The sequence below is a fragment of the Tamandua tetradactyla genome, chromosome 4, assembly GCF_023851605.1.
Source record: "Tamandua tetradactyla isolate mTamTet1 chromosome 4, mTamTet1.pri, whole genome shotgun sequence".
NCBI lineage: Eukaryota > Metazoa > Chordata > Mammalia > Pilosa > Myrmecophagidae > Tamandua > Tamandua tetradactyla.
The window spans coordinates 36857796-36884370 of record NC_135330.1 but is presented as its reverse complement, the minus strand read 5'-3'; the positions used below and the strand labels follow the sequence as shown (position 1 = coordinate 36884370).

Sequence of the window (26575 nt, the reverse complement as noted above, 5' to 3'; positions counted from 1 at the left end):
GAGGATCGGTTCAGGCAGTGAGAGAGGGCAGCTCGACTTTATTTCCCAGGCTGCCCTCTGGGATGCAGGCAGGAAGGCCGAGTGTATTACACAGGCCCCACCTCCCGAGGCTCTCTCTGCAGCTGCTGGACGGGACACAAAGCGGCAGAGACACCATCTCTGCTGCTGAGTGCCAAACTCTGCTTCCCGTCTCCAGGAGGCCCCCCACGGTGCTGTCTGCATTTCCCAGGTAAGCGACTGCTTGTGTCTGAGTCTGCGGTGGAGAGCAAAACCTGAAGTCAGAGGAGAAGGTGGGAGGTGGCTGTCCTGGGGTGGACAGGACAATCTATGGAAGGAAAGAAGGAGGAGGAGGGAGGCCGAGCGTTGGAAGGATCCCTTGGGCAGGCTTCTGCCAAGTGTCCACAGAGGAGGTGGGTGTGGGCTCAGCCCACTCCTGGCTGGTCAGGCCAAAGGAATTTCCAGGAAAGTGCTGTGGTTTGACGGGCTCTGGTGTCAGCACATCTGGAGAGCAGAGGGGCCAGCCACACCGAGGCGTCAGTGTTCCTCTTCCAAGGCAGGTACATTTGTGCAGACTTTGCCAGGAAATTCCCATCTGGGGCCCCTGCCTTCCTCCCCAGTGTTCCCAGGGCTCAAGAGCTCCCCTTTGGCAGCTACAGAAGGAAGAAAGCAGAACACGTGCACTGGGAATATGGCTGCAGACAGGAGGGATTTTTCATGTGAAAAGGTAATCTGGGGGTGGGGGGCTGGAGGCTGCCCTGGGGACACCCACGGAGGCCCAGAGGAAGGGGAATGAGACACAGGCTGTACAGAGTGGGGTACATGTGCTGGAGGTGAGGCGGGGGGGGGGGGTGGGGGTGGTCAGAGGTCCGTGAACAGTTTCACGTGAACATGTAATGTGTTGTCCCACAGAAAGAAAGTCCTGAGAGGTCTGTTTCATACAAATTCAGCCTCCCCTCTGCCCTCCCTGCCTCTGACAGGCAGACCACACCCCCCCGAGCAAGCCTGCTGGTGTACTTAAGTCATATTAAGCCATTTAGTGCTGTGTTCCCTCTATTAACTACACATACATTCTTTTTTTGTCTCTCTCTCTCTCAGGAAAGGACCATGCTGGAAAGATGTTAAATCTGGTTTCTTGTCAAACACATATCCCCGTGACACTCTGACATGTCATGAGGACAGAGAAGAGAGGTAAGAAGGAGCAGTTCCCGGGCTGCAGGGCAGAGAGCAACATGAGATGCTGCATGCTGGCTGCTCACCCGTGCAATGTACTGGCCTCTGTCTGTGGCTTGTGTGTCTAGAGGAGAAAGCACGAGTCTCTCCCATGGCTTAGGCAGGAGCTGAGGGAAGGACAGCTGGAGGAGACGGGGGTAATGTAATTTTAATGCGTGAATCTTGACCACCAAACTGCTGTCATCCACCTAAACACCTCCCAGAAATCCTACTGGGATGGAGAAGAGCTAACAGCACAAATGACACTGCATAATTTATTGAATGCCAACCTCGTGCAGGAAGGTTCCACTGTCTATACATCCACTAGGATTATTATCTCCATTTTGCAGATAAGGAAAATAAGGTCCAGAGACATTTGCTGATGGCAAATGCTCATGATTTTGACTGGTAAGCACGTGCTGCATGAATGAATACACCTTGCTGAGTGTACAGAGGCCTCCTTCTTTAAGAAGGGAGCACTGCAGATACATCACGTGCATAGTTTGCTCCCTTCGCTCCTTTTGAGATGGCAGTAGGAGGCGGGTGAAGGTGGAGAGAAGGAACTTTAAGAAGGTAAATAGTGATTAATACTCTCGACCACCCCAGGCAGCAGTGTCTGCAGCATGCGGCTCCAGCAGTCACCACTGGCCTCTCTCACCTGATGCGGGCAGTTTGGGTCAGTAAGAGCAGGGAGGAGCCGAGCAGGGAGGAGCCCAGCAGTGAGGCTCTGCAGCCAAGGTTCCTTGGCCCAGAAAACATAAGGGGCTTTATGCCTGCAGGAAGCAGCAGTACTTCCCCCCAGGATGCTGTTGGGCAGGCCCCAGTCCAGGGCAGGCCTTGGACTGGAGGCCACAGCTGGGAGGCAATACGCTCAGGGCTTAACCAAACGGCCTCAAAGTTAAAGAGAAACAACAGGACTGCTATTTATCAGCTGTGTGGCCTTGGGCAGGTAAGTAACCTCGTTAAGCCTCAGTTTCCTGGTCAGTAAAACGAAAATAATAATATGATAGCATCTATCTTAAAGTCTGCGGGGAGGAAAAAATGGGATCATGCTTAAGAAGCTCTCAGTACAGTGTCCAGAAAATGGGAACTTCCCATACGACCCCCTCTGGGGTTCTCAGGTTCCCTCCAGGCCAAAGTAATCTCAGCCTCCTCGTTCAGCCAATCAGGCCTCCTCGGTGGCCTGCCATTCACTCCAGCAATTTCTGGGGCTCAGGGTCCCACAAAGAGTCTATTGGAAACTCTTTGTTATGTTCCCATTATGGAAATGGGAACAGTTCCATACACTGTATTTCCAGACTATTCTATTCTTACTTTCAGTGTGAGTCATGTGAGCCATAACTGCCAGTCCTTCACCCCTTGCTGTATTATCATAGGACCCAGACGGGGTCCAAGCAGACCAAGAAGGATTCACTGTTATATTTTGGGATCCTGTATTGATGTGTTAACCATCTAGAAATGGACTTCATTTTCAGACTACTAAGGGATCCCCCAAATGCACCCCTTCTGCTCCCCCCTTCATTCTGATGGGAGAGGCATCACTCAGCTCTCAGTTTTTCTCCCTATTGCACTTGGAGGTCCCTGCAGTTTTTTGTTCTGCAAGGTGCACACAGGCCTTGATACCTAGTGGGAACCTCTGTGGTCTGCAATCCATCCTCTGTCTCATCACCCAGCTCCCATATCCCTTGCCCTCTCCTGCCATTTCCTCCAGGAGGACTTACGAATGTGAGCAGCCCCTCTGTTCTCTGGGGCTGACGCTAAGGAGGGATAAGGGTGGCTGTGAGTCCTCTGGTTGGTCAGGTGCTTGGAGGGTGTCAGCCCTAAGCCATGGCCAGCCCCCAGGACTTGGGCCACCCAAGGAAGTGGCTGTCATCCCGTGAGACTCCTCAATTATCATTGAGAACTGCCTCATGCAGTCTTACCAATGCCAGCAGACTTTCTCCGTGTCTTTGAGCTAAAACAAAATCTGTTATAAAAGAAAATCCAAAAGGCTCCCATGCCTCATATCAAAACCCCAAGTCTATGCTTCTCAAGTCAGGGTGTGTGCACCCCTGGGAGCCTGTGGGGTTTATGCTGGGAGTACATGATGTCATGGGACACGCATGGCACACTGAGGGGGGGTGGGGAGTGAAGTAATTTAAGCTGAAGGCAGAAGAGAACACTAGTTTTATATTTTGACAAAACATGGCATACAATGCATATTCTCATGAATGTTTAAGAAGAAACATTTCAAAGATGGTCATACTTCCAGTGGGCACCCCTCCGTCTCTCAGGGTGCTTTACCGTCCCCAGGTGCTCGTGTCCTTCATCACAAAGGTCTCAGAAGTCCTGCTTAAACGTGAGGAGCGACCAAATGTCTCTTGAGGAACACACCTGGTGTCTTCCTGACCCATCCTCATCCACTTAGGGGACGTTCCTTGTTTTGGGAAGAGGCAGGCTACACAGCGCTGGGCCAGTGGCACCATCACAGATGTAGACCTGCATTCCGGGCCAAAGCCAGCCTGGTTTGTAGCTTCCTCGTAGGGAAGTTTCAGACCGGCTGGGGAAGATCAGAGCTCGCTTCCTGCAGTCTCATGTAGCTTCTCCCATGCTAGAAGCTGGAGTTCGAACTTCCTGGACAGGGCAGACCACGGGTGGCATTCAGCAAATATCTCACCCTGGCCTGCTGATTACCCCTGACAGCATCATCTCCTGGGGCTTCTTCCAGCAAGCGGGACTTCCAAAGGGATAAGGGTGACTGTGTGGATTCTTCAGTCCAGCTCCCTCTTCCCACCACAGGCTCAACCATACCCCTGGCATGGGCACCCACTGGGCACAGACATGTAGCGAGAACCTCAGGTGCTCTGGCCACGAAGGAGGTAAAACACATTCATTGTGATTCCCTCTTCCCACTTTCCTTTTTGCAGGTATGCTGAGGCGAGCGCAGCCTCTGCCCGGAAGGCGCAGACAATGTAAAGGACCTGACATCATGGCCCACGTGGAACTCCAGGACACTTGGGGCACGGTGGCTCCCCTTGGCAGCTTGACTGAGGAAGCTCAGGACAGCCTGATGCTGAGCATGAACTTAGAGAGTGAGGATGAGGATGGTGGGGAGGTAGGTGACAAAGGGGGCACCGGTGATCATGGTCACCAGAACCATCCAAGGGGCAGCCCCCAAGTGACTCAGGACAATCGTCACTTGCCAGGGCAGAATCCACAGGGCAAGGAAGAGAAATCTTACGACTCCTTCAGTGCTGGGGATGTGGGGAAGAAACAGATAGAGATACCTGAGAAGGCCAGTGGGGGAAGGGATGAGTCAAAGAGCTCCTCAAGCAAGACGCTCACCTGCGCCCTCCAACACAAGCGGTTAGGCCCCACGCACCCTCTCAGGGACTCACAGCCTCCCGGATATGACGAAGACCGCGGGGCAAAACTAGACGCACCGTTAGGTGTTCCATTCAGTTTTCCCGGCATGGGAAGGTATGGGCACGAAAGTGGAGACACATCTCCAGACAGTTCTTCTCCGCTGTGCCTCCCCAAACCGGGAAACAGCTGGGGCCTCCCCACGCAACAGACACACACACCAGCTGGGCGGTCGCCCACCCCCGCCACCCTGGCGGGGATCACGAAAGCGCGGGCGGTCAGAAAGGGCCAGAATCCGGAGGGCTCGGGGAAGGCTGGGCAGGGGGAGGCGCGGCTCTATAAGCGCCTGCGGGCAGGGCGGGCCTTCCAGGAGCCCAGCCACCCGCGGAGCCCCGCGGAATCACCCACCAGCGCCAAGCCTCACGCGTGCGAGCTGTGCGGGAAGGCCTACTCCCACCGGGGCACGCTCCAGCAGCACCGGCGCCTGCACACGGGCGAGCGGCCCTATCAGTGCCCCTTCTGCGACAAGACCTACACCTGGTCCTCTGACCACCGCAAGCACATCCGCACCCACACGGGCGAGAAGCCGTACCGGTGTCCCGACTGCGGGAAGGCCTTCGTGCGCTCCTCGGACCTGCGCAAACACCAGCGCAACATGCACGACACTAACCGGCCCTTCCCGTGCGCCGAGTGCGGCCAGACCTTCAACAAGCCGCTGTCGTTGCTGCGCCACCAGCGCTCTCACCTGGGCGCGAAGCCTTTCCGCTGCTCCGCCTGCGACAGGACGTTCGCCGTGGCCAGCCGCATGGTGGAGCACCAGCGCGTGCACTCCGGCGAGCGGCCCTTCCCCTGCCCCACCTGCGGCAAGTGCTTCACCAAATCCTCCAACCTGTCCGAACACCAGACGCTGCACACCGGCCAGAGGCCCTTCAAGTGCGCCGACTGCGGCGTGGCCTTCGCGCAGCCCTCGCGCCTCGTCCGGCACCAGCGCATGCACACGGGCGAGAGGCCCTTTCCTTGCCCGCAGTGTGGCCAGGCCTTTGCCCGCGCCTCCACGCTGAAGCGGCACCAGCAAGTGCACTCCGGGGAGAAGGGCTTCCTCTGCGCCCAGTGCGGCAGGGCCTTCCGCGTCGCCTCGGAGCTGACGCAGCACATCCGGGCGCACAGCGGGGAGAGGCCCTACCAGTGTGGGGACTGCGGCCAGGCCTTCACTCGGTCCAATCACCTCCAGCGACACCGAGCCAAACACGGCATCTGTGAGAAGGAACCCATCCCTTCCTCCTCTGATGCATGAGGGCTCCCCACTGGCTAACTCTCAGGGGAGAAGACACTGTTGCCCTCATTGCTTCCCACGCTCCTACATGGACTCGCTCACTCACGTGGACTTGCCACCCAGCCCCGCCGGTCAGCCTCTGCTCCCAGCCGGGTTGCCGGCCATGGGGTGGCTCATTTGATTTACCTGTTTGATCTCTCGTGTTGAAAGTACCACAGGTGTAGTATCCAGGTGTACGGTTTCACACCAGTGTTTCTTCTGAGATGTAGAGAGCATATTCAGTTGGAAAAGGAGAAGAGAAAGTTGTGGAAACTAGACTAGAGTTTGGTTTCTTGGGCTGGGGGATGATCTCAATAGGAAATTATCCATATAATTATATGCTGAGCACCGTGCAGGGCCCCTAAGTCATATGCAGATACTGAGAAGAAGACATCAGGAGCTGGTCCAGAGAAAGGTGCTTTTTAGTTTTTATGTGAATGAAAGGAATCCCTGAAGGTGGTCCCCATAGTGGGCTCTTCCAACACAACAGAGCCTACGTGGCAGTAACTCAAACCCAGCCAGGCAGCACCACCCCATCTCTTCATTTTCTTACTGAAATGACTTTGCTCTCGGAATATCTTTATCAATCTTGGCCTTGAAGTAGAGAGGCTCTGTGTCTTAAAGAGAAATTTCTGTGCTGTGTTTAGAGATCTAGAAGATCAGAATTCCCTTAGCATCTGAAAAAGAAACCCTCTCCTTCCCCTGGTGGAACTTAGTAACTGGATCTCAACTGAGTCTCAAGCACAGAATTCACATGTGCCTTCTGTGCTGGTTTTAAAGGATGTGAGCCCCCTAGAAAAGCCATGTTTTAATCAAAATCCCATTTCATAAAGGTAGAATAATCCCTATTCAGTACGGTATGTTTGAAACCGTAATCAGATCATCTCCCTGGATGATGTGATTTAGTCAAGAGTGGTTGTTAAACTGGATTAGGTGATGACATGTCTCCACCCATTTGGATGGGTCTTGAGAAGTTTCTGGAGTCCTATAAAAGAGGAAACACTTTGGAGAAAGAGAGATTCTGAGAGAGCAGAGCAGAACGACATAGCCACGAGAAGCAGAGTCCAAAATCTGCAGGGCAGAGTCCACCAGCCAGCAACCTTTGGAGCTGAAGAAGGAAAACACCTCCCGGGGAGCTTTATGAAACTGGAAGCCAGGAGAGAAAGCTAGCAGATGACTCGTGTTCACCATGTGCCCTTCCAGCTGAGAGCGAAGCCCTGACTGTGTTTGCCATGTGCCTTCTCACATGAGAGAGAAACCCTGAACTTCATCGGCCTTCTTGAACCAAGGTATCTCTCCCTGGATGCGTTTGATTGGACATTTCTATAGACTTGCTTTAATTGGGACATTTTCTCAGTCTTAGAACTGTAAACTAGCAATTTATTAAATTCCCCTTTTTAAAAGCCATTCTGTTTCTGGTATATTGCATTTCGGCAGCTAGCAAACTAGGACACAGTCTCTCCAACCATCTCTTTGTTACCACCTTGGGACCTTAAGTCATATGTAACATTTACACAGTCAGAAAGATGTATAAAATTTCTCCAGATGGGCCTGCCATGCCTCAGAAAATCCTGTTTGTTTGTTTAAATTCACCTGATTTATTAGCTCTGGTTGGAAGTAAATAAAATAAAGTATCTTTTGTCTGTGTACCAGTTTGGCTTGTCTGTGTTTCAAAGTCATTGAATCCACGTTTGAAAGCCTCTTTATTCTCTGATGTTATTCAAAATTTGCGTAATGAGCATTCTTCAAAGTGTGTTAATATATTCATTGACTTGTCTAGTTTAAAGCCAGTAGTTCTTAGCTCTGGACCATCATGTTAGCTCTGTTTTGCATACAGGCAAACAGCAGCTCTGATCTTACCAGTGTTAAATAAGGTATTCCACAAGAAGATATAGCACTGTCCTACTGAGGGTATCTTTAGTGCATTCCCAAAATTACTACCAAAGGGTACTGTATCAGAATTTCTCTTTGATTCCACCTGATTTGAATCCAAGATGTGACTGCTAAATAGAACTCTCATGTTTGACACATGGGGGCCAAAGAGAGAAGATAGATGTAGTCATGCCTTCTTTGGCAAAGGTTATCTTAATTAAAGAGTTCTGGCTCTAGGCCTGGAAGTTCTGTGTTATAATTTCCTAAGATACAAATGGTCCAAGTAACAGAGTTACCTAGTTCTGGGGCTGGCATGAGAGCCAGTTATTGGGTTCTTAATTGAACCCCATCATTTATCCATGATATAACCTTGGACAGGTAATTAAGCCTCTAAGCTTCAGCTTCTGCATCTGCCTTAGCAAAACAGAAGTGTAAATAATAGGGTAATAAAGGTGTGAGTCATCCCTACCAGGAGAGGAACTTTGTCAAGCTGATAAGTTGGCTGAATGCAAGGACATTAAATTGGTAAAAGAGTCATAAAAATCAACCATAGCTTTGCGACTTTGAACAGAGAAGAGGCTGTATATATTTTTTCTGGGCAATCACTGAAATATTTGAAGATGTCAAGGGATTATTCCTTTGCTTTGTATTTCTTTTTTGAAAATGATTGTTAGCATAGTTTTTACCAATTAAAATTTTTAGTATGGTTTTATAATTTTTTCAAGCAATTGCTCCCAAAAAGCAAGTTCAGAGAATCACTGCATAGGCATCATCTGGAGAGTAATGTTGCTGAACCCTATCCTTGCATAGTGATACTGGTAGTGCATCTTGGAATTGATTTTGTAAAGTTCCTCATGTGTTCTGATGCACAGCCATTTGGGTGCCACAGGTATAGTTAATATATTTGTTTTATATACATACATATAACCTATTTAATTGTAAAGCAACTTTGTGGGAATTATTGTACCCATTTTTAAGATGAAGAAATCAAAGGACAAAGAAATTAAATTGTCCAAGATCTCCTAGCTAGAAAGTAGCATAGTAATGATATGACCCTTAGGCATGCTGGCTTCAGAAGCCATGATTTAGCCCCTGGGCCAGCTGCCTCTGTTTTGTGTAGAAGAAAACGCCCCAGTTTTTGATGACATGCATTTTAAAAGTAGGTGACCATAAACTCAAGAGAAGATAAAGGTTGAAACATAGCACAGAATTTATGGCCTGACTCAAGGAAGAAGACCTGTGAGTTACTTAAAGATGCATTTGGGAGAGCCTGGGTTGGCAGCTATTAATCACTAATTCCTTGGAATAACTGTCAATAAACTGATTAGGAGGAAGGGCTCGGAGTTAAGGAGTGGTGGTCTCTGGAAGGCACATTATTATTTCATCTTGCTGATTAAAGAAACATGCTGTGCCTAAGTCATCCACAGAACAATATACCAGCTATGAATCTAGGCACTCGACATTTACACGGCATTTTAGAATCTAAATGCATACATATTGAATACTATATTATCCATGATACAAACACAACAGATCACTTAGAGAGTTCCAACTCGGCTTTACAAAATCTTTTTTGGAAGGAAATTTTGTCTAAAGCATCAATTTAATTGCCAGAATATTCCTGCAGATGTTATTGCTGTACTCAGAACTAGAATATCAACTACAAACTCAATGACCTATGAAAACATTGCCAAAGATATAATGACTCAATCTTTTATCAAACCAAAAACAGTGTATTTGTTTAAGCTGAGAAGAAGGCTCCATTTTAATGTCAGTTGCCCTCCATCCATCCTGCATAAAACCATGGTAGGACAATGAAAATTTTGCCTCTGTGTTTGGATAATATTTTATCTCTCTCTCTCCTTTGTTTTACCTTTAACCAACCCCACCCCATCCTTCATTCCTCAATCAAATTGGTTCAGAGTTTTACTGTCTCAGGAGTGTTAGGCACCCTGAATGAATTGAATTTCTATAAAATATAAGTTATAATTAAGATTCAAAGACAAAGAGACCTCTTTCATAATGCATAATGCAAAGACATAGGGGAGGCTGAAGATGCAGAGGGAAGCAAGAATGCTACTGCAATAGTTCTAATGGCGTTATGAGCAAGGTGAAGATAATGAGAAGTCAGAGATTTAGGAGGTAGAATCAATAAAGCTTGGTGACAACCCCACTGTGTATTATCTCAGTGAATCTTACTATAATCTATTATAGGAGACCCTCAAAAAACATTCTCATGTGGGGTCTGCAATAGCCTTCCTTCCCAGGAAAGCAGAGGAGATAAATTGTGACTACTGTCTCTTATTCTTAAACAAGGGTCACTAAGGACTATAGGCCCCTTCTAAGAAACAGGATGCATATCTGCAACAAGAAGCACATGCAGCAATTGCCCTGCCTATTGATTTAGAAATCATGATTGCTTGACTTTTTCATTTTCCTTAATTGTGGTGGTTTAAATATCACACCCACAAATTCTTTGATACAACTCCCTTCAAGAGGCAGAGCTTAAATTTCCCCCTTTGTTGTAGGCTGGACTTAGTCTTGGTCCTAAGAAACTGGAAAAGGCAAAAACGTCAGTACATAAAAGGCACTGTGGTTCCACCCTTCTCTTCAAATCCCTTGCTCTGGGAGAAGCCAGCTACCACGTGATGAGCAGTCTTACCCACGTGGGCAGGAACTGAGGTCTTCTGCTAACAGTCTCATCCAGTCCCAGTCAAGAGTTTGCATAACTGCAGGCCTGGCTGACTGCTTGACTGAAGCCCTATGAGAGACCCAAAACCAGAACCATCCAGCTAAGTGACTCCTAAACTCATGACCCTTGGAAACTGGGTCAGATAATAAAGGCCTGTTTTAAGCTCTTAATTTTTGTTGGTAATTTGTGATGCAGCGATAGACAGCTAAAACAATAATATAGAGAATAACTTACTCCTAATGAGACAAGAGTAGTCACTAGATATCACCATGAGCCCCAATTTCTGCCCCCAAAATTGACAGAAGTAAAGAATGGAACATATCTCCATTTCCTGCCACCACATTCCCCTGCCCTCTCCAATGGTCACCTGTTAAAGCTGACAGTGGCTCAGCTGTTGTATAGGACACCCCTCTGTCATCTGCCCCCATGGCCTACTGAATCATGCTGATTCTAGGGCCCAGGAAGAGGGTTCCTTCGGGGCGGGAGCCCAAGCACTGTGGGTAATACCTGGACACCAGCACTTCACTTGACAGGGGACTAAAAGAATAAAATCCTTTTAGTTGCACTCTCTCTTGATATACTGCAATTCCCAATTCACAGAGGTAAGTAAAAAGGGAGAAATCCCCAATTCCCCAGAGCCTAGAATACAGTCCTATGAGGGAAGTATTATTATCTCCATTTTGCAGATAAGGAAATAAAGGAATAGAAAGATTCAGCTACACATCTTGTGGTTCCTACATTCCTAGACTTGTGACCACATCAATCCAATCTCTACCTCCATGGCCAGATGGCCGTCTCCTTTTCTGTCCATATCAAACCTCCTTCTGCCTCTCCCTTCTAAGGTCACTGTGATTTAGGGTCCTCTCAGATAACCCAAGATAATCTCCCCATCTCGAGGTCTTTAACTGAAACACATCTGCAAAGACTCTTTTTCATTATAAGGTAACATTTATAAGTCCCAAGGATTAGGAACTTGAGTATCTTTGGGATATCTTGGAATATCTTTGGGTAGTCATTATTCAGCCTAAAAAAATCACTGCACAGTAAAGAGTATCAGGAGTCTTCTTATAGCTATCAGTATAGGTAGTGATTATTTCACTTTGGATAGCTGAAAAGACAATGGAAATGTAATTTTGTCCTGTCATTTAACCAAAGAAATTTTGGAGCTACAGGTGAGGAAACTGCAAATTATGCAGCTAGCTAAAATAGTAGTCCAGTGCTCTTTCCACTCTACCAGGGCCACTTTGTTTATTTGTTTTGCATGGGCAGGCACTGGGAATCGAACCCGGGTCTCCAGCATGGCAGGCGAGAACTCTGCCATTGAGCCACGGTGGCCCTACTGGGTTCACTTTTAAAAAATACTGTTATGTCCAATTTGATTACTATCCTTTAAGTTCACTAAAGATGATAAATTTAATTAGCTCTATCAATTTCAAAATTTATAATAAATTTAAATAATATTTAGAACAAACATCTAAAGTTGATGTGTTTACATTTTCTTTTTAAATCCAATAAAAATTTGTTTTAAGATTTAATTTTCCACCTAGATCTAGCCATTACTTCATTCTAAGACCCATTCATACTCCATGACCAGCTTCCTGAAATAACTGACCTAAGCTTTACATTACTCCATTGCATTACTTATTTTAATTTGTTTTCCACAATTACATTTATTATCTGAGTAAAGATACAAAGCAAAAACACATTTCCAATTTTAGCATGCAATTATTCAAATTCATCCCCTTTCATCAAATTTCAAAAGATCTTAAAATACATTAAAGCCATTTAGAAGAGATTACTGCCACTATAATCACAAATATAAAAGAAAGCATTTTTTAGATGTATATGAAAGACGGAGCTTTCGTAATGATATACCATCCTGAGAGAAGCAGGTAAAGAACTAAGGAGAACAGTGAGAGTGAATGTACATGGAAACCACTCTAGCATTTCCAAAATACTATGACCAATTAGATTTATGGCTGTTTTCTAAATATTCTGAACCTTTTCTTGAGTCACAGCCTGCTTGAGAATTGAGTTAAAGCTGTGGATCCTCCAAAAAAATCTCCACATTACCAGCTTTGTATTCTGATTCCAGAGAATTTCTAAAGCCATCAATTGGCTCAAAATTAAGAATCTCTGTTAAATTCCATTTCCAAATGTGTATCCAGCTACCAGACCTACAAAGTAAGCCCCATAAAAGACTATCTACTGGTTGATTAAAAACAAAAAACCATGGAAAAACAGCAAGATCATTCATATTTCAAAGGGGTAAATAGATTTCCTCAAGCACTGAAATGAATTTATAACGGAAACAAGAAAGTAGCCATATTACCTCTTACAAAGATAACATAACTTTTAGACTATATAAAATAGTATGCAGTAGTTTGAAAAAGATGCAAGTTCATCCAAATAAGTAGTCAGATTTTAAGAAAAATAGACTATTCTTTTTGAGAAAAAAAAAAGCAACAGTTAATGACAAAGGTAAACCAAAATATAAATGTTCTCTAAGCAAAAGGCTACATTTGCATCCAGAACTACATGCAAACCAGCTCAGGGGTTACAATTATGGAATACTTTGATGAAGACAAGCCCTTAAAAGACCAATCAGAAGCACCAAATTATTAAAATAGCCAGGCTTCTTGATTAGGAGTCTGCCAACCATAAAAATTATTTCTATTCACAGTCATTAATAACAGTATTATATGCCCCTGTAAATAACTGGAACTAACTTAATAAAAGCCTACTTTTCTCTTGCTAGTAATGACCATAGCATTCCTAGGGGGGAAAATAACTTCATTCTTACATGTATGTTAACCCATCTATGAGGGTAAAGGGCCCAAGGAGATGGCCTGGCACTAAGCAGTGACTACATCAGAAAGTTTGCTCTACCAGATGCATCTGAGTAAAGATAAGAATAAAAGATGAGGGTGGGCCACGGTGGCTCAGCAGGCAAGAATGCTTGCCTGCCATGCTAGAGGACCTGTGCTGGATTCCTGGTGCCTGCCCATGTAAAAAAAAAAAAAGAAAAAAGAATAAAAGATGATAAAAAAAAACAAAACAAAACTGTAACTGTCACAGCTACTAGGACACTCCCACTTCATGAGCCCTTTCATGCGTCCTCAGAGTGCCTGGCATGAAAGCGTGATCTCAGGAAGCATAGGAACGTGGCTTCTCACCTGCACATGGGCGAAAGTCCCGGCCTGGGCAGAGGTTGGAGGCGAGAAACAGAGACAGAGACACGCCCCGGCAATGGGGAAAGGAATGTTTATTAGCAGAGGAGCAGCAGGGAGAGTTGACCCCAGGATTCAACTCTCACCTGCCTGGATACGAGTAGGAGTTTTTAAGAGATTTGGGGGTAGAGTTAGGCAGGTTTCTCACAGGTGGGTCCTTGGGAGTTGGGCGGCCTTCCATTGGCGAAAACACTGCTTTAGTTCTGCAATATTGTAACTGCGGGAGGGGGAACATTTGAGCAAGAGAATTGCATCAAAAGAATGCTGCAAGGTCATAACCGTCCGAGGGCGGATGTTTGTGCGCCAGGATTTATCAGCAGATGGGGGCCTGAGAGCCTCAAGAGATTGATTCTCGGCAGTGGTGTCTTCGTCCTTGCTCGTTTCTCCGGTTCAGCTTTCACAATGGGAAGTATGGATCTTTCCCATGGAGGGATCTTCTCTCTTCCAAGTATGGATCTGCTGATGGCATAGCAGGGGCCCCAGCAGGCTGAAGGTCCCTCCACACAAGTGACAGTAGAAAGGGTCTCCTCCAGAGTGTCCTTGTTGGTGTCTTTTTCACCCGAGCAGCTGGATGAAGGCCGTGCCACATTCTCGGCACGTGGATGGCTTGTCCTGCTGGGGGGTCACCTTATGTTTTGATAGCAGGTTTGGCGTGCAAAACCCCTTATAAAAAATAATAGGGCAGACACGTGGCGTCTTCCTTTCCTGAGTCTTGGTCACATGGGCTGTGGGGGTTCTCGTGCACTGCGGACCAGGAACTTCTCCCAGTGCCATCGTCTCCCACAGCCACCTTGGAGCGCTCTATCTCGCGTGCTTTATGCAGGCGCCTCCCACACCTGTGGGGCGAATAAACCCTTTATCATGTTCAGGGCACTTACGTGGAGTGAATCAGTCTGTGCCTGCGTACGCTGGCGGCGTGGAGGAATCCCCTGCTGCAGATCGGGCGGTGGTGGGAATGCACCCCTACGTGGTACTGCGTGTGTTCCGGAAGCCCTGTAAGATCCTGAAAACGGGTCCCCCAGGTTTCGTGCTGATGAGAGCAATCTTCTCCGGAGCTGTGGCCTAGGTCTTCTTCATGTGTGCCACTAAGGATAACATTGTCATCACCCTCATGAGGCGCTCCTGAAGCTTCCTGAGTGCTGAGAGGAACACCGCGCTAACTCTTCATCCTGACCCTGTAAGTCAAAGTCCATGCTAAAGGTGCCAGAGCCCCTGCGGTGGTTTCTCTCTGCGTAAGTGATGGAGTCAGTTGCACAGATTTCCTCAGCCTCACACTGAAGCCCCACTGGGGACTTCTGCCCACCTGAGAGACCTGCCAAGATGCAGCCAGCCCTAGAGAGGGGAGAGCAGGCCCCCGTGAACCGATTGCTCCTCTCTGGGAGCACTCTCACCGGGAAGTGCCGCGTCCCTGCCCTGAGCACCCTCTGACTGCCATGTTCCCTCCATCCTTGGGTCCCTGGGCTGGGTATTTGCTTTTCACTTTTTGTTGAGGTTCTGGTCTCTGGTCTCACATGCTTTCTAACAGACTTGATATAGCTTCATTTTAGATTTTAAGGAGCAGGAAGATAACTTTTATTCACAGAATTTGTTAAAATTTATGCTGGCAACCTCAAAGTGATTTCAGTGTTTTTCAACAATTAAGTAGTGTCTAATTCTAAAAAAAAAAAAAATTAGAAAAGCAACAGCCTGATATTCAGTCAAGATGTTTCTGTGGGTTTACACTTAAATCACCACCTTCAAAACACATGGCAATGCAATGATGGATAAAATATACAAAGGATAAAAATTTTAAAATACAGCTGTACTCAAAAGCAAGATAAATGCCCTCAGGAGCCATCACTGAATAGAATCACAATGCAGTAATGGGGCTTGTTGGGTTCTGGGTCTGAGAATTGGCAGAAGTGGCCAGGAGTTTAATTCCCAAAGTGGAAGTGAAATATAAACGAAGCTGGCCTGGAAGAAGATGTGAATAGAACCTGTGATGTGGCTTATGCAAAACTGTGTGTCTGGAATAGCAAATAGAAGCGGGTAGTGTTCTCAACCAGCATATGGTCAAAGAAGAGAGAAAATTAATAATCTAGAACACAAAGAGAGAAAAAAATCAAACGAAAAGCTGGTTCTTCAAAGATACTAATCAAAAAAAGAAAGCTCTAGCAAGACTGATAATGGGGGGAAGGGCAGGGCACAAAGAATTTGAAATTAAAAAGAAGGCGAAACTATCATTACAGTAGGGAGTTTAAAAACTAGAATAGAATAAACAATATTTTAATAAATTAAACAAACTATAAATTAAAAAAAATTTGAATGAAGTGGAACATTTTTTCCAGAAGAATATGAATCATCAAAATAGTCTCAAGAAAATAAAAATTCAAACAAATCAATAGCCACTAAAATAAAATGGTAATCTCATTTAAAATCTTGTTCTCTTTCCCTTCACCTAAAGAAATACCCTTACTCTTAAGTGGTTTTATGAGTAAATTTTCCAAACCTTCAAAGAAAATATTATCTTCTAATACAAATCAGCATAGAAAACTTTTTAAAGAGAGAGAGAGACTGAATAATTTTTATATCAAGACCTGGAAAAGGACAGTACAAGCAAAGAAAATTACAGCTGCATCTCACTTCTAAATACAAATTTAAAAATCTTAAATAAGTATTAGTAAACTAAATCCAGCAAGAAAATCCCAAAAGCCAACAAACAAAACAAAACACATTATGACTAAGAAGTTTTATCCCAGGAATACAAAGGGTTTATCCCAGGAATACAAAGGTGTTTCAACCTAAGACAATCAATAAAAACAGTCATTAACTGATTAAAATAACAGAAACACGCAAATTCGTGAAATTTTTAAAATAAAATTAAAAAAAATAATAACAGAAACAGAGGGCCATCTCAACCAATAGGGTGGAAAAGTATTCACTAAAATTCAGTAGAAATTCATGACTGAAACTCTTAGAAATCACCAACAGAGAGGCGTATCCTAGGATTTCCTTGAAAACAGCTTGAGACAAAAATGAAAGCTCTGAGTAACTTATTTGGGAGATGATTCCAGGAAGGTGGTAAGGCAATATAAGGATATGTTATCAAGATCACTGCAATAAGCATCAATGTCTCAATTCCATTACTCAAGAAGTAAACAAAATGTATCTCAGAATTTTCACCAGAGGAAGGAAAGACTAGAGGCTGCGGCATCTATCCATAAGCTCCCACTCACATTGATTGAGGGAGGAACACAAGGGCTGACTTAACACTGCACCCCAGCACTTCCAGGCTCTACATACAGAAGGGCAGAGTGGGCTCCTGTGGCTTCTGAGAATGCCTGCTATTGCAGAGAAAGTCACAATATGAATACATGGCACACATTTGATGTGAGATGTTGTTAGCATGAGTTACAAATGTTTACCATTGCTGCAGTTGATCTTAGAGATGGACAGAGGGGAAGTGGTGGCAGGAACCAAAATGTCTATTGTAGTTACTTAGCACAAATCCACAGTAGCATCATGAGAGTGAGACTCTTTAAAACTCAGGAACAAGACGAAGATGTCTCCCATTATGACTATTACCATATGACACTGTATTTGAGGATCTATGTGATGCTCTAAGAAAAGAAAAAAAAATTGAAAACTATAAACATTTAAAAGGAAAAGACAAAATTGCCTTTATTTGTAGAGGATACAACTGTTGCCAAGACTGTCTAAGAAAATTGACAGACAAACCATTGGAACTAAAAACAAGAGTAAGCTATAAAAAAATCAGTAGATATTTATATGCCAGCAATAATCCATTTAAAAATGTAATAAAAAATAAATAGCATTCACATTAGCAATAAAACCCCTGTGACATCCAGGAAAAAGTCCAATAAAAGATAAGCAAGATTCTTATGGAGAAAATAGAATGTGTTATTTGAAGACCATAAAATAGAATTTGATTAATACAAGTTAGATCAAGGTCATCTCATGGTTAGAAAAACTCAATATTATAAATATTAAACTATTTTAACTTAGCCCACATAATTGGTGCACTTCCAAGGAAAACCCTAATAGTGATTATTTAAGGACCTTGAAAAAATGATTCTAAAATTCATATGGAAGAGTTAAAGTCTCATGAACATGAAGCCCGGTGGACTGAGGTGGCTGAAAGATGCACTGACTGAGAAGTAGGTTGTTGACCAATAGTGTAAACATATGATCGAACATGGTGCTGCTACAAAAAGGAACAGAGTTGTGAGGCATGCAACGACGTGAATGAACCTGTGGGACATTTGGTGAAACAAAATAATCCAAGAAAAGAGCAAATATTGTATTGATCCCATTTAGAAAATACTTATAAGAAAACTGGGGCCTAGATTGTGAGCTCTTAAAGCAGTCACATTTAGTCCGGAGCAGTAATTGTTATTTCCAGATTCTGAGGGGCTGCTTTACATATATATAACCTAGTATTTAGAGATAAGAATGAAGTCAGTCAGGTCGGGACTAAGGTAATTCAGAATACAGGGGTAAGGAAGACATTGCCTGCATTTTAGAACTTCACCTAATCTTTGAGACCAAAGGAAGAAAGTTTTATTATGCCCAGAACCTGAATTTTCAGTAGCACATATCGAACTCAACCTGTCTGGGTAGGTCATTTAAATAATCCAAACACAGGGAGCCCAGAATGAGAGCTTTTAATCCTATATAACTTACTGTAATGCCTGGATACATTCCAGAGTATATTAAGCAGATAATTAAAAAGTATTGGCAAAGTACCTTGAAAGATGGGAGAAAAATTATGGAATTATTAAACTTCACCACTGGGGAAACCCCGGATACTGTGCCAAATTTAGGGATACTCAAATCAATAAGCCAAGCCCTTCATCTTGAGGCCTGCTCTTGTGAAGCTTATGTATGTAGCAGGGAAGCTTAGCCTACCTATAGGTATGCCTAAGAGTCACCTCTGGAGGATCTCTTTTTTATTTTTTTATTTTTTTGCATGGGCAGGCCCTGGGAATCAAACCCTGGTTCCAGCATGGCAGGCAAAAATTCTGCCTGCTGAGCTACCGTGGCCCACCCTGGAGGACCTCTTTTGTTGCTCAGATGTGGCCTTTCTCCCTCTAAGCCCAACTCTACAAGTGAAACCACTGCCTTCCCCCCATGTGGGACATTACTTCCAGGGAAGAAAGTTTCCCTGGCAGTGTGGGATATGACCCCCAGGGATGAGCCTGGCCCTGGCACCATGGGGTCAACAATGCCATCCTGACACAAAGGGGGAAACAAGATATTAGTAGCAGAGAGAGTTCAAATAGAGTCGAGAGGCTACACTGGAGCTCACTCTTATGCATCTTCAGTTAGACATTGCTACATATCCTAACTTGCCAAACCCCTACCAGAACCATTCCAACCAATCCTAAAAAAATACCTAGGGCATGATACAAGATTCTGCAAGGGTTCCATGTGCAAGGATAACTTTCCAGAAACCTATAACCTCTAGATGGGTCCCTAATCAGGTAAGTCCTGAAATGCAGAGGAGCCAGCCTTTCCAGAACATCAACTAGTTCCATCCCCCTGTCCCATATTACTGACAGCCCCTTCCAACATGAAAAAGTTAGAATGGGCATAGCCCAGATACCCTTAATGGGTGGAAGAAAGATCAAAAGTGATGGTGGAGTTACATAGAGAAGGTCAGACTTAACAAATGAGTATGAGTGCTGAATCGTTATACTGATCATTTTTTTAGCCTCCAGTATCTTAGAGCAGCTAGAAATAAAAATCTAAAATTGTAGAATTGTAACCCATACCAAACTCTGAAATCTGTTCTACAACTAATTGTTGTGATGCACTTTGAGATTTGTTGCTTTTATATATATATGTTATATATGGAAAAGGAGGACTATAACAGAGAAGATAGGATTTAACAAATGAGTATGACTGCTGAATCATTATACTGATATTTCTGTTGCTCTCCAGTGTCTTGGAGCAGCTAGAAGAAAAAACTAAGTCGTGAAACTGTAACCCATACCAAACTTTAAAATCTACTCTATAACTACTTGTTAAAATCTACTTGGAAATGTATGCTTTTTTTGCTTAAATGTTATATTTCACAATAAAAAAAAGTTTTAAAAAAACTCATGAACATCAAAAATAATTCCGGGGGGGGGGAATAAAAAAAACAAATAAGGAGGAGGATTAGCCTGACCATACAGCAAGACATATGACATAGCAAGTCATTTTAAAGTAATTAAGTCAATTTTATGTTGACATAAAGTAGCCAAATAGATTAATAAAACAGAATTGAGACCCAGAAAGATATCCAAGCATAAACAAGCTCTTGGTAAAAGAACAGGTTATTTAATAAGTGCTGATAGAGTGCTAAATATTCACAGAGAAAAAAATAAAATTAGTTTTCTTCCTCATATCAAAAAGGATTAAACACCAAAATGTGAAAAACAAAATGTTAAAACAATAAGAAGTACCTGTAAGATATCTTTGCAACATAGATGATTTTTTTTACCAAAATTAATCATAAACACCAAAATTAATCATAGAGGACAATATGGTTGAATTAGACTACAGTAAAATTTCAAAGATCTATGAAACAAAGGGTAATATGAGTTAAAAGACAAATGACAGTCCGAATACCATCTAGGACACATAACACTCAAAAAAAGATCCACAATCTATAAATGACTCAGACAAAACTGTAAGAAAAACATAGCTCTAAAGGAAAATAGTCAAAGACTATAAAAAAGCAAGTTAAGAAGAATAAATTTGGAGGATCATTAAACACAAAAAAAGATGCTCAACCTCACAAGTAATCAAAGAAATGCAAAATAAAATGCATTTTCATTTCGCAGTCTTTTAGATTGGCAAATATTTTTAAATTTTGACAACCCTGATTCACTGAAAAGGACACAACATCACATTTAGAATTCCTCCCCCAAATGCACAACCCAATCTAATCATCTATAAGCCATCAAACAAACCCAAAGTTAGGAACAGAAACAAGAGAACTGGCTTGTACTCTTCAAATGCGTCAGTGTTATAAAAGAGAAAAAAGGCAAAGGCAACTATGCTATATCAATATCAAAATCAAAGAAGACTAAAAAGTCATCACAATTAAATGCAATGTGTGATTCTAGAATAGAAAAATATTGCTAGAAAGGTCTTAACTGGGAAAATTTGAGAAACTTTATAGTTCAATATCAAGTGTCCTGAATTTGATCCTTGTACCATGCTTACCGAAGAGGGTCACATGCAGGCATCTTGAGGGCTGAAGGATGATCATGTCTGCAGTCTACTCTCAAATGCTTCAGGAAAAAATTACACAAATAAATAAATACATAGGAAGGGAATTAGGAGAGAAAGAGAAGAGAGGGAAAGAGAAAGCAAATGTGACAAAGTGTAAATAATCAGGGAATCTAGGTGAAGGGGGTTCATGAGGTCATTGTACCATTTTGTCAACTTGTCTGCTGGTTTCATATATTTTTCAAAATAAAATGCTAAAAGCCTCTGTTCGTATGAATTCATCATAAGGATGTGGGGAAATGGAAATTTTCATTCTCTGCTAGAGAGAATGCAAATTAGCACAGCTCTTTGGAGAGTAATATGATAACATCCAACAAAGATGAACATTCCTATATACTATAGCTAAGCAATTCAAATGGGAAGAAAATAATAGAAATTTCTAGTCATTTATTTCATTCTCTAAGAAAAATCTAAATCTTGTAATGAATATTATATATTAACATGATAGTACCTTTATATAATTTATGCATAAATATACAAATATTAGGCTAGGCAGTTAAATATTTTATTAATGGGGCAGCATGATCAACAAAGTACTGAGACCACTGCCCTTAAGAAATTCAAACATGCATGAGGATATATGTACAAGAATATTAATTGAGGCACTATTTGTAAAAGCAAACATATTGGAAATGTTCTAAAGGTGCATCAGTAAAAAAAATATCCAATTGCTTTTTATTCATATGATAGGTTACTAAGCAGCAGTTAAAGTGAATAAAATAGAGCTATATAAGTTTTTACATTGAAAGGTTAGAAAATGATGAGTGAAAAAAATAAATTGTAGAACAATTCCTTCTGTGTAAAAATACATTGCATACAAACACATTACCAATCACTACGTATTGTTTAGACATCCTTAAATCTGTCCTAAAATAGAGGCATAGACTGGACAGACAATAAATCCACCATAATGGTAGCCTCTGGGAATAGTGCACTAGGAAGGAGATGATTCAAAGCTTAAACTTTAAATTTTATTTCTTTACAAAGACAAAGATTTTAAGAAAATAGGGTAAAAAGCTAATATAGATTAATTCTGTGTGGCAGGTACATGGGTGCTCTATTACTCTTTGAACTTTTCTTTACTGTTGGCTTTTTCCAAAAAAAATCAGAACAAACTTGATATTTTTCATTTTCCTGTTGAATTACAATTCCCATACATGAAGCACCCAAGTCAGACTTGTTCCTACAACTCTTCATATGCCTCAATTTGTAATACAACCAAAGCAATTTTAAATTAGAGCTTTCAAAAGAAGTACATATCAGCAGAGATCTCAAGTTCTTATTTTCATAATATGTGTTCTTAATTTTTTGGAAATGTCAGTCTAGTAAGAAGGAGATAGAACCACAGGGATGCCTTCTTGACCCAAATTTACGGCAGTAATAAGTCTTTTACACAAGGATAAAATTGGAAATAATTTTTCTCAAAGGTTACAAAATAATTTAACTAGATAAAAATTGTGTGTAACTGAGCTACATAAATTAAAACCCACTTCACTTCTTTGTAAAATTAACAAGCTCTTGCTAATGACTCCTTTGTAAAAATATTTCAAATTATACCCCATATAATGAAAGCATTTTAATTACTCAAGGACTAATTAATTTGAATACCTCTATAATTTGCCTTCCTAATAGTAGTTTTATTGGTTGCAAACATCCTTTGCCCACACCCACCAAAAAGATGGTAAAGCTTAAAATTGGCCTATTTTTACTATTTGTTGGGTGAATTAATTACATTTTAAAGAGGAAAAAACATGACACTATTGGTTTAAGGGAAATTTGAGGAGTACCCTTGAAATTTAATTGTAGGAACTATTTATGGCCCTCATTTCCATTGAAAATTAGGAGATTGCACCCATATTATTGATGACAAAATAATCTATTGGATGAAGTGTTCAAGGACTATTCAATAAGCCACTTGTTTTATGCAATATTCCACAGAACAAGTAATCTTTGCATTCCCTTGAAGTTGGGAAGGTGGAAGGGTAAGACCTCAAGAATCTCTATTTGAAGGGACTGTAAGCAGGATCTGTAGTGCTGTCTCCTTTTTCATTCCCAATATGGGATATATATTTGTTTTCTCTCTCTAGTTTTTTGTTGTTGTTGTTGTTTGCATGGTTTTTTTTTTTGTACCTTGAAAATTTCCACCAGCAGTTCATCAATTCTTTTAGTCTTTAAAAATGCTTTTGGTTTTGTCAATTCTCTACTGTATATGTTTTCTCTCATTAGTTTCTGCTCTTTATGGTTCATTTCTTCCACTTTTCTTGTAGTTATTTCTAAGTCCTTTTCTAATTTCTTTAAATGGATGGAATGCTTGTTCATTAATTTTCAGTCTTTTTTCTTTTCTACTATATGCCTTAAGGCTATAACTTTCTAAGAACTTCTTTAAGCATATCACACAAATTTTGCTATGCAGTATTTTCATATTTTTCAGTTCAAAATATTTTCTAATACCATTATGATTTCTTCTTTGACCATGGCTTTTAGAATATATTCTTAATTTCCAAATATATGGGAATATTCTAGTTATCTTTTATTATTATTCCTAATCTCACTGTATTAGAGTAAACATAGATATACATTCTATCTAGTCATATGATTTCAATAACTTGAACTTTGGTAATATTAGAAAAAATGCCATACCTGAAAGGGAATAAATGCTCACCTGATTGTGGAGAAGAAAATTTATTTACAATCTTGCAAGACAGGTGTCCAGCTGAAAAATGGTGGCTGGCACGCCAAACAACAGAGTGCCATAGGTATTTGTATCTTAAGCTTAGCACACAGGCCCCTCCCCTGTTTGTCTACTGACTGGATACTCCAGAAGTTATAGCCTATTCTGATAGTCCAATTAATTCAAATTTTCCGTGGAAGGTTCCCACTTTTGGTTACACTTTACATTTCAATAACCCAGGCTGTTACTTATTTAAACTTCGTTCCTACCTATTTCATGCCAATTCTAAGCTTATGTCAGAGGCGCTTTCCTTGCCTGCCTGCAAAAATGGTTTGAGTTATTCTGTAACTCCTTACAGAAATTCTGTAATTTCCTGCACCATCTTGTGTGAAAGCTAAACTTAATTTTCTTACAGGTAAGATTAGCTTTATGGTCCAGTTTATAGTCAATTTCTGGAGATGTTCCATATATATTGAAAAGAAAGTATATCCTGAAGTGCTTGGGTAGAGTGTTCTTTATCTGTCTGTTAGGTCAAGTTTGTTGATCATGCTTTCCAAATATTTTCACTTTGTTGAGCATTTGCTTGCTAGTTCTGTCAATTGCTAAAAGACATGTGCATAAAATGCTCCCACTATGATTATGGATGTCTTTCCATATCTAGTTTTGACAATTTTATTTGATATATTTAGAAGCCATGATCCCTTCTTCAAATAAAATGTGGAAAATATAAAGAAGGAAAATTGGTTGCAAAGACAACTCTAACTCTATTTAATAAAAGAAAAATATTACTGGACAAGCAACTCACACTGTAGGTCATTTTCTTTTCTGCCATTTATAACTTATAAGGTAATTTTGTTATTAGAAAGTATGTTTTCAACAAAGAAAGAAAATCTGCCCTCCTCATAAATGTAAAATAAGGCAATAGAAGTTAGGGAGAGAAGCTGGTCTGCTATTTGGAATGTGCTTTTACATTTTCACCATAAAGTTAACATTTTTTATGTGGTACCAAGAGATTTTTTGCTTAAAAAACCAGTGGGTCAATCATATTGAGCAAGGGCAAATAATTCCCATGTTTCCAAAATTGTACCATATTATTTCCTAATAAAAGATAAGAAAGACAATTTCCAAGTCTCCTTCAGAAAAGATTGATATAATAAATATAATTAACTCTAAGAGGTTTACTGAGAAATCTACAAATCTTATGAGCCTAATATATATAACCAGGGAGTTATTTTTAATATAAACTCATGGAATCATCAACAATTCAATTTTAGAGCAGCATGAATTTCAAATATAGTGCAGGCATATTATATTTTTCTAGTCATTTGTGCCAGTTTGAAAGTGTTGTGTACCCCAGAAAAGCCATGTCCTTTAATCCTGATTCAACGCTGCAAGGTGGAAACCCTTTGATGAGATTACCTCCACAAAGATCTGGCACAGCCAATTGTGGGTGTGGTCTTTTGATTAGATGGAGATGACTCCATCCATTCAAGGCTGGTCTTGATTAATTTACTAGAGTCCTTTAAAAAAGGAAACATGTTGGAGAAACCTCAAAGCAAATGCAGACATAGACACAGACATTTGGAAGAATAGACACACGTGCTTGGGGAACAGTTGCTTCAGAGTTGCAAAGCCAACATGAGACCCAGATGTTTGGAGATGCAGGGCCCAGCAGATGTCACCATGTGCCTTCCTGTGAGATACTAAGCAAGCCGGAACCCAGAGTTCTTCCCATAGGCACTAAGTGAAGGCTCACAGATGCCATATGAGGAACCCCACAGGAAACAGAAGTTGAAAGCAATGGAGCCCAGGAGCAAGGGACCAGAAAATGGCAGCCATGTGCCTTCCCACCTGACAGAGGTATTCTGGATGGTACCAGCCTTCTTTGAGCAAAGATATCTTTCTCTGGATGCCTTAATTAGGATGTATTTATGGATTTAGGATTGTAAACTGGCAATTTAATAAATTTCCCTTTTAAAGGCTGTTTCAATTCTGGTATATTCCATTCTGGCAGCTTAACAAACTAATACATCATTAAATTTTAGAAGAACATCATTTTCTTAGCCAAGGCATTGAGCCATGCTCAAAGTCATTTTCAATGCAAAGAGAAAGATGTCGTAATGTATAACCCTACCTGTCATAAGATAATGTCAGTAAGGATAACAATATCCATACAAATCTTTATGGTACCTTGCGAGAGAGAAAATATGAAGCTGAATAAAGTACAGAATGTGAATACAGTCTGAGAGAGATCACCTATAAAATTATGTAACCACATATGCAGATTTTCTTGTCAGTTATATGCTGCTCTCTTTAATAACCAAAAGTTTCATGTTCTGAGATTGGGGACATTTTGAGGTTTTTAATCTCACATGTTGTTCTAGTTTGTAAGCTGCTGGGATGCAATATGCCAGAAATGGAATGGCTCTTAAAAAGAGGAATTTAATAAGTTATAAGCTTACTGTTCTTAAGCTGTGAAAATCTCCAAATTAAAGCAAGTCTATAAAAATGTCCAAATTAAGGCAGCCTCAAAAGGTTACCTTCACTCAGGAAAGGCCAATGAAGTTCAGGATCTCTCTCAACTGGGAAGGCACATGGTGAACATGGTAACATCTGCTACCTTTCTTTCCAGTCTTCTTGTTTCATGAAGCTCCCCCAGGGGCGTTTTCCTTCTTCATCTCTAAAGGTATCTGGCTGCTGGACTCTCATGGTTCTTGGGACTCTGCTCTGTTGCTCTCCCCCTCTCTCCAAAATGCTTACCGAGATTTTTTAAAGGATCTCGGTAAACTAATCAAGAACTTCCTGGAACGGGTGGAGCCACATCTGTGTGGAGATAATCTAATCAAGTTTCCAAACTACAGTGCTGGATAGGGATTAAAAGAAACTGCTGCTCCCAAAAGATTGAATTAGCATTAAGAAACATGGCTTTTCTAGGGTACATAAATCCTTTCAAACCAGCACATGTG

The 26575-nt window shown here is 42.0% G+C and overlaps 1 protein-coding gene and 1 long non-coding RNA gene across 2 annotated transcripts; both read left to right on the top strand.

The window, feature by feature from the left end:
- The first annotated feature begins 28 nt into the window (after window positions 1-28).
- LOC143680721 (uncharacterized) lies at window positions 29-1600 on the top strand. The gene is made up of 3 exons (XR_013174148.1): window positions 29-229; window positions 618-724; window positions 1096-1600. It is a non-coding gene; the product is annotated as an uncharacterized LOC143680721 (long non-coding RNA).
- Window positions 1601-4119: 2519 nt separating this feature from the next.
- On the top strand, window positions 4120-7493 carry ZNF648 (zinc finger protein 648). Its single transcript, XM_077157178.1, has one exon. It carries the CDS (start codon window positions 4178-4180, stop codon window positions 5843-5845), a length of 1668 nt encoding a protein of 555 aa, XP_077013293.1. The 5' UTR covers window positions 4120-4177; the 3' UTR covers window positions 5846-7493.
- The last annotated feature ends 19082 nt before the right edge of the window (window positions 7494-26575 follow it).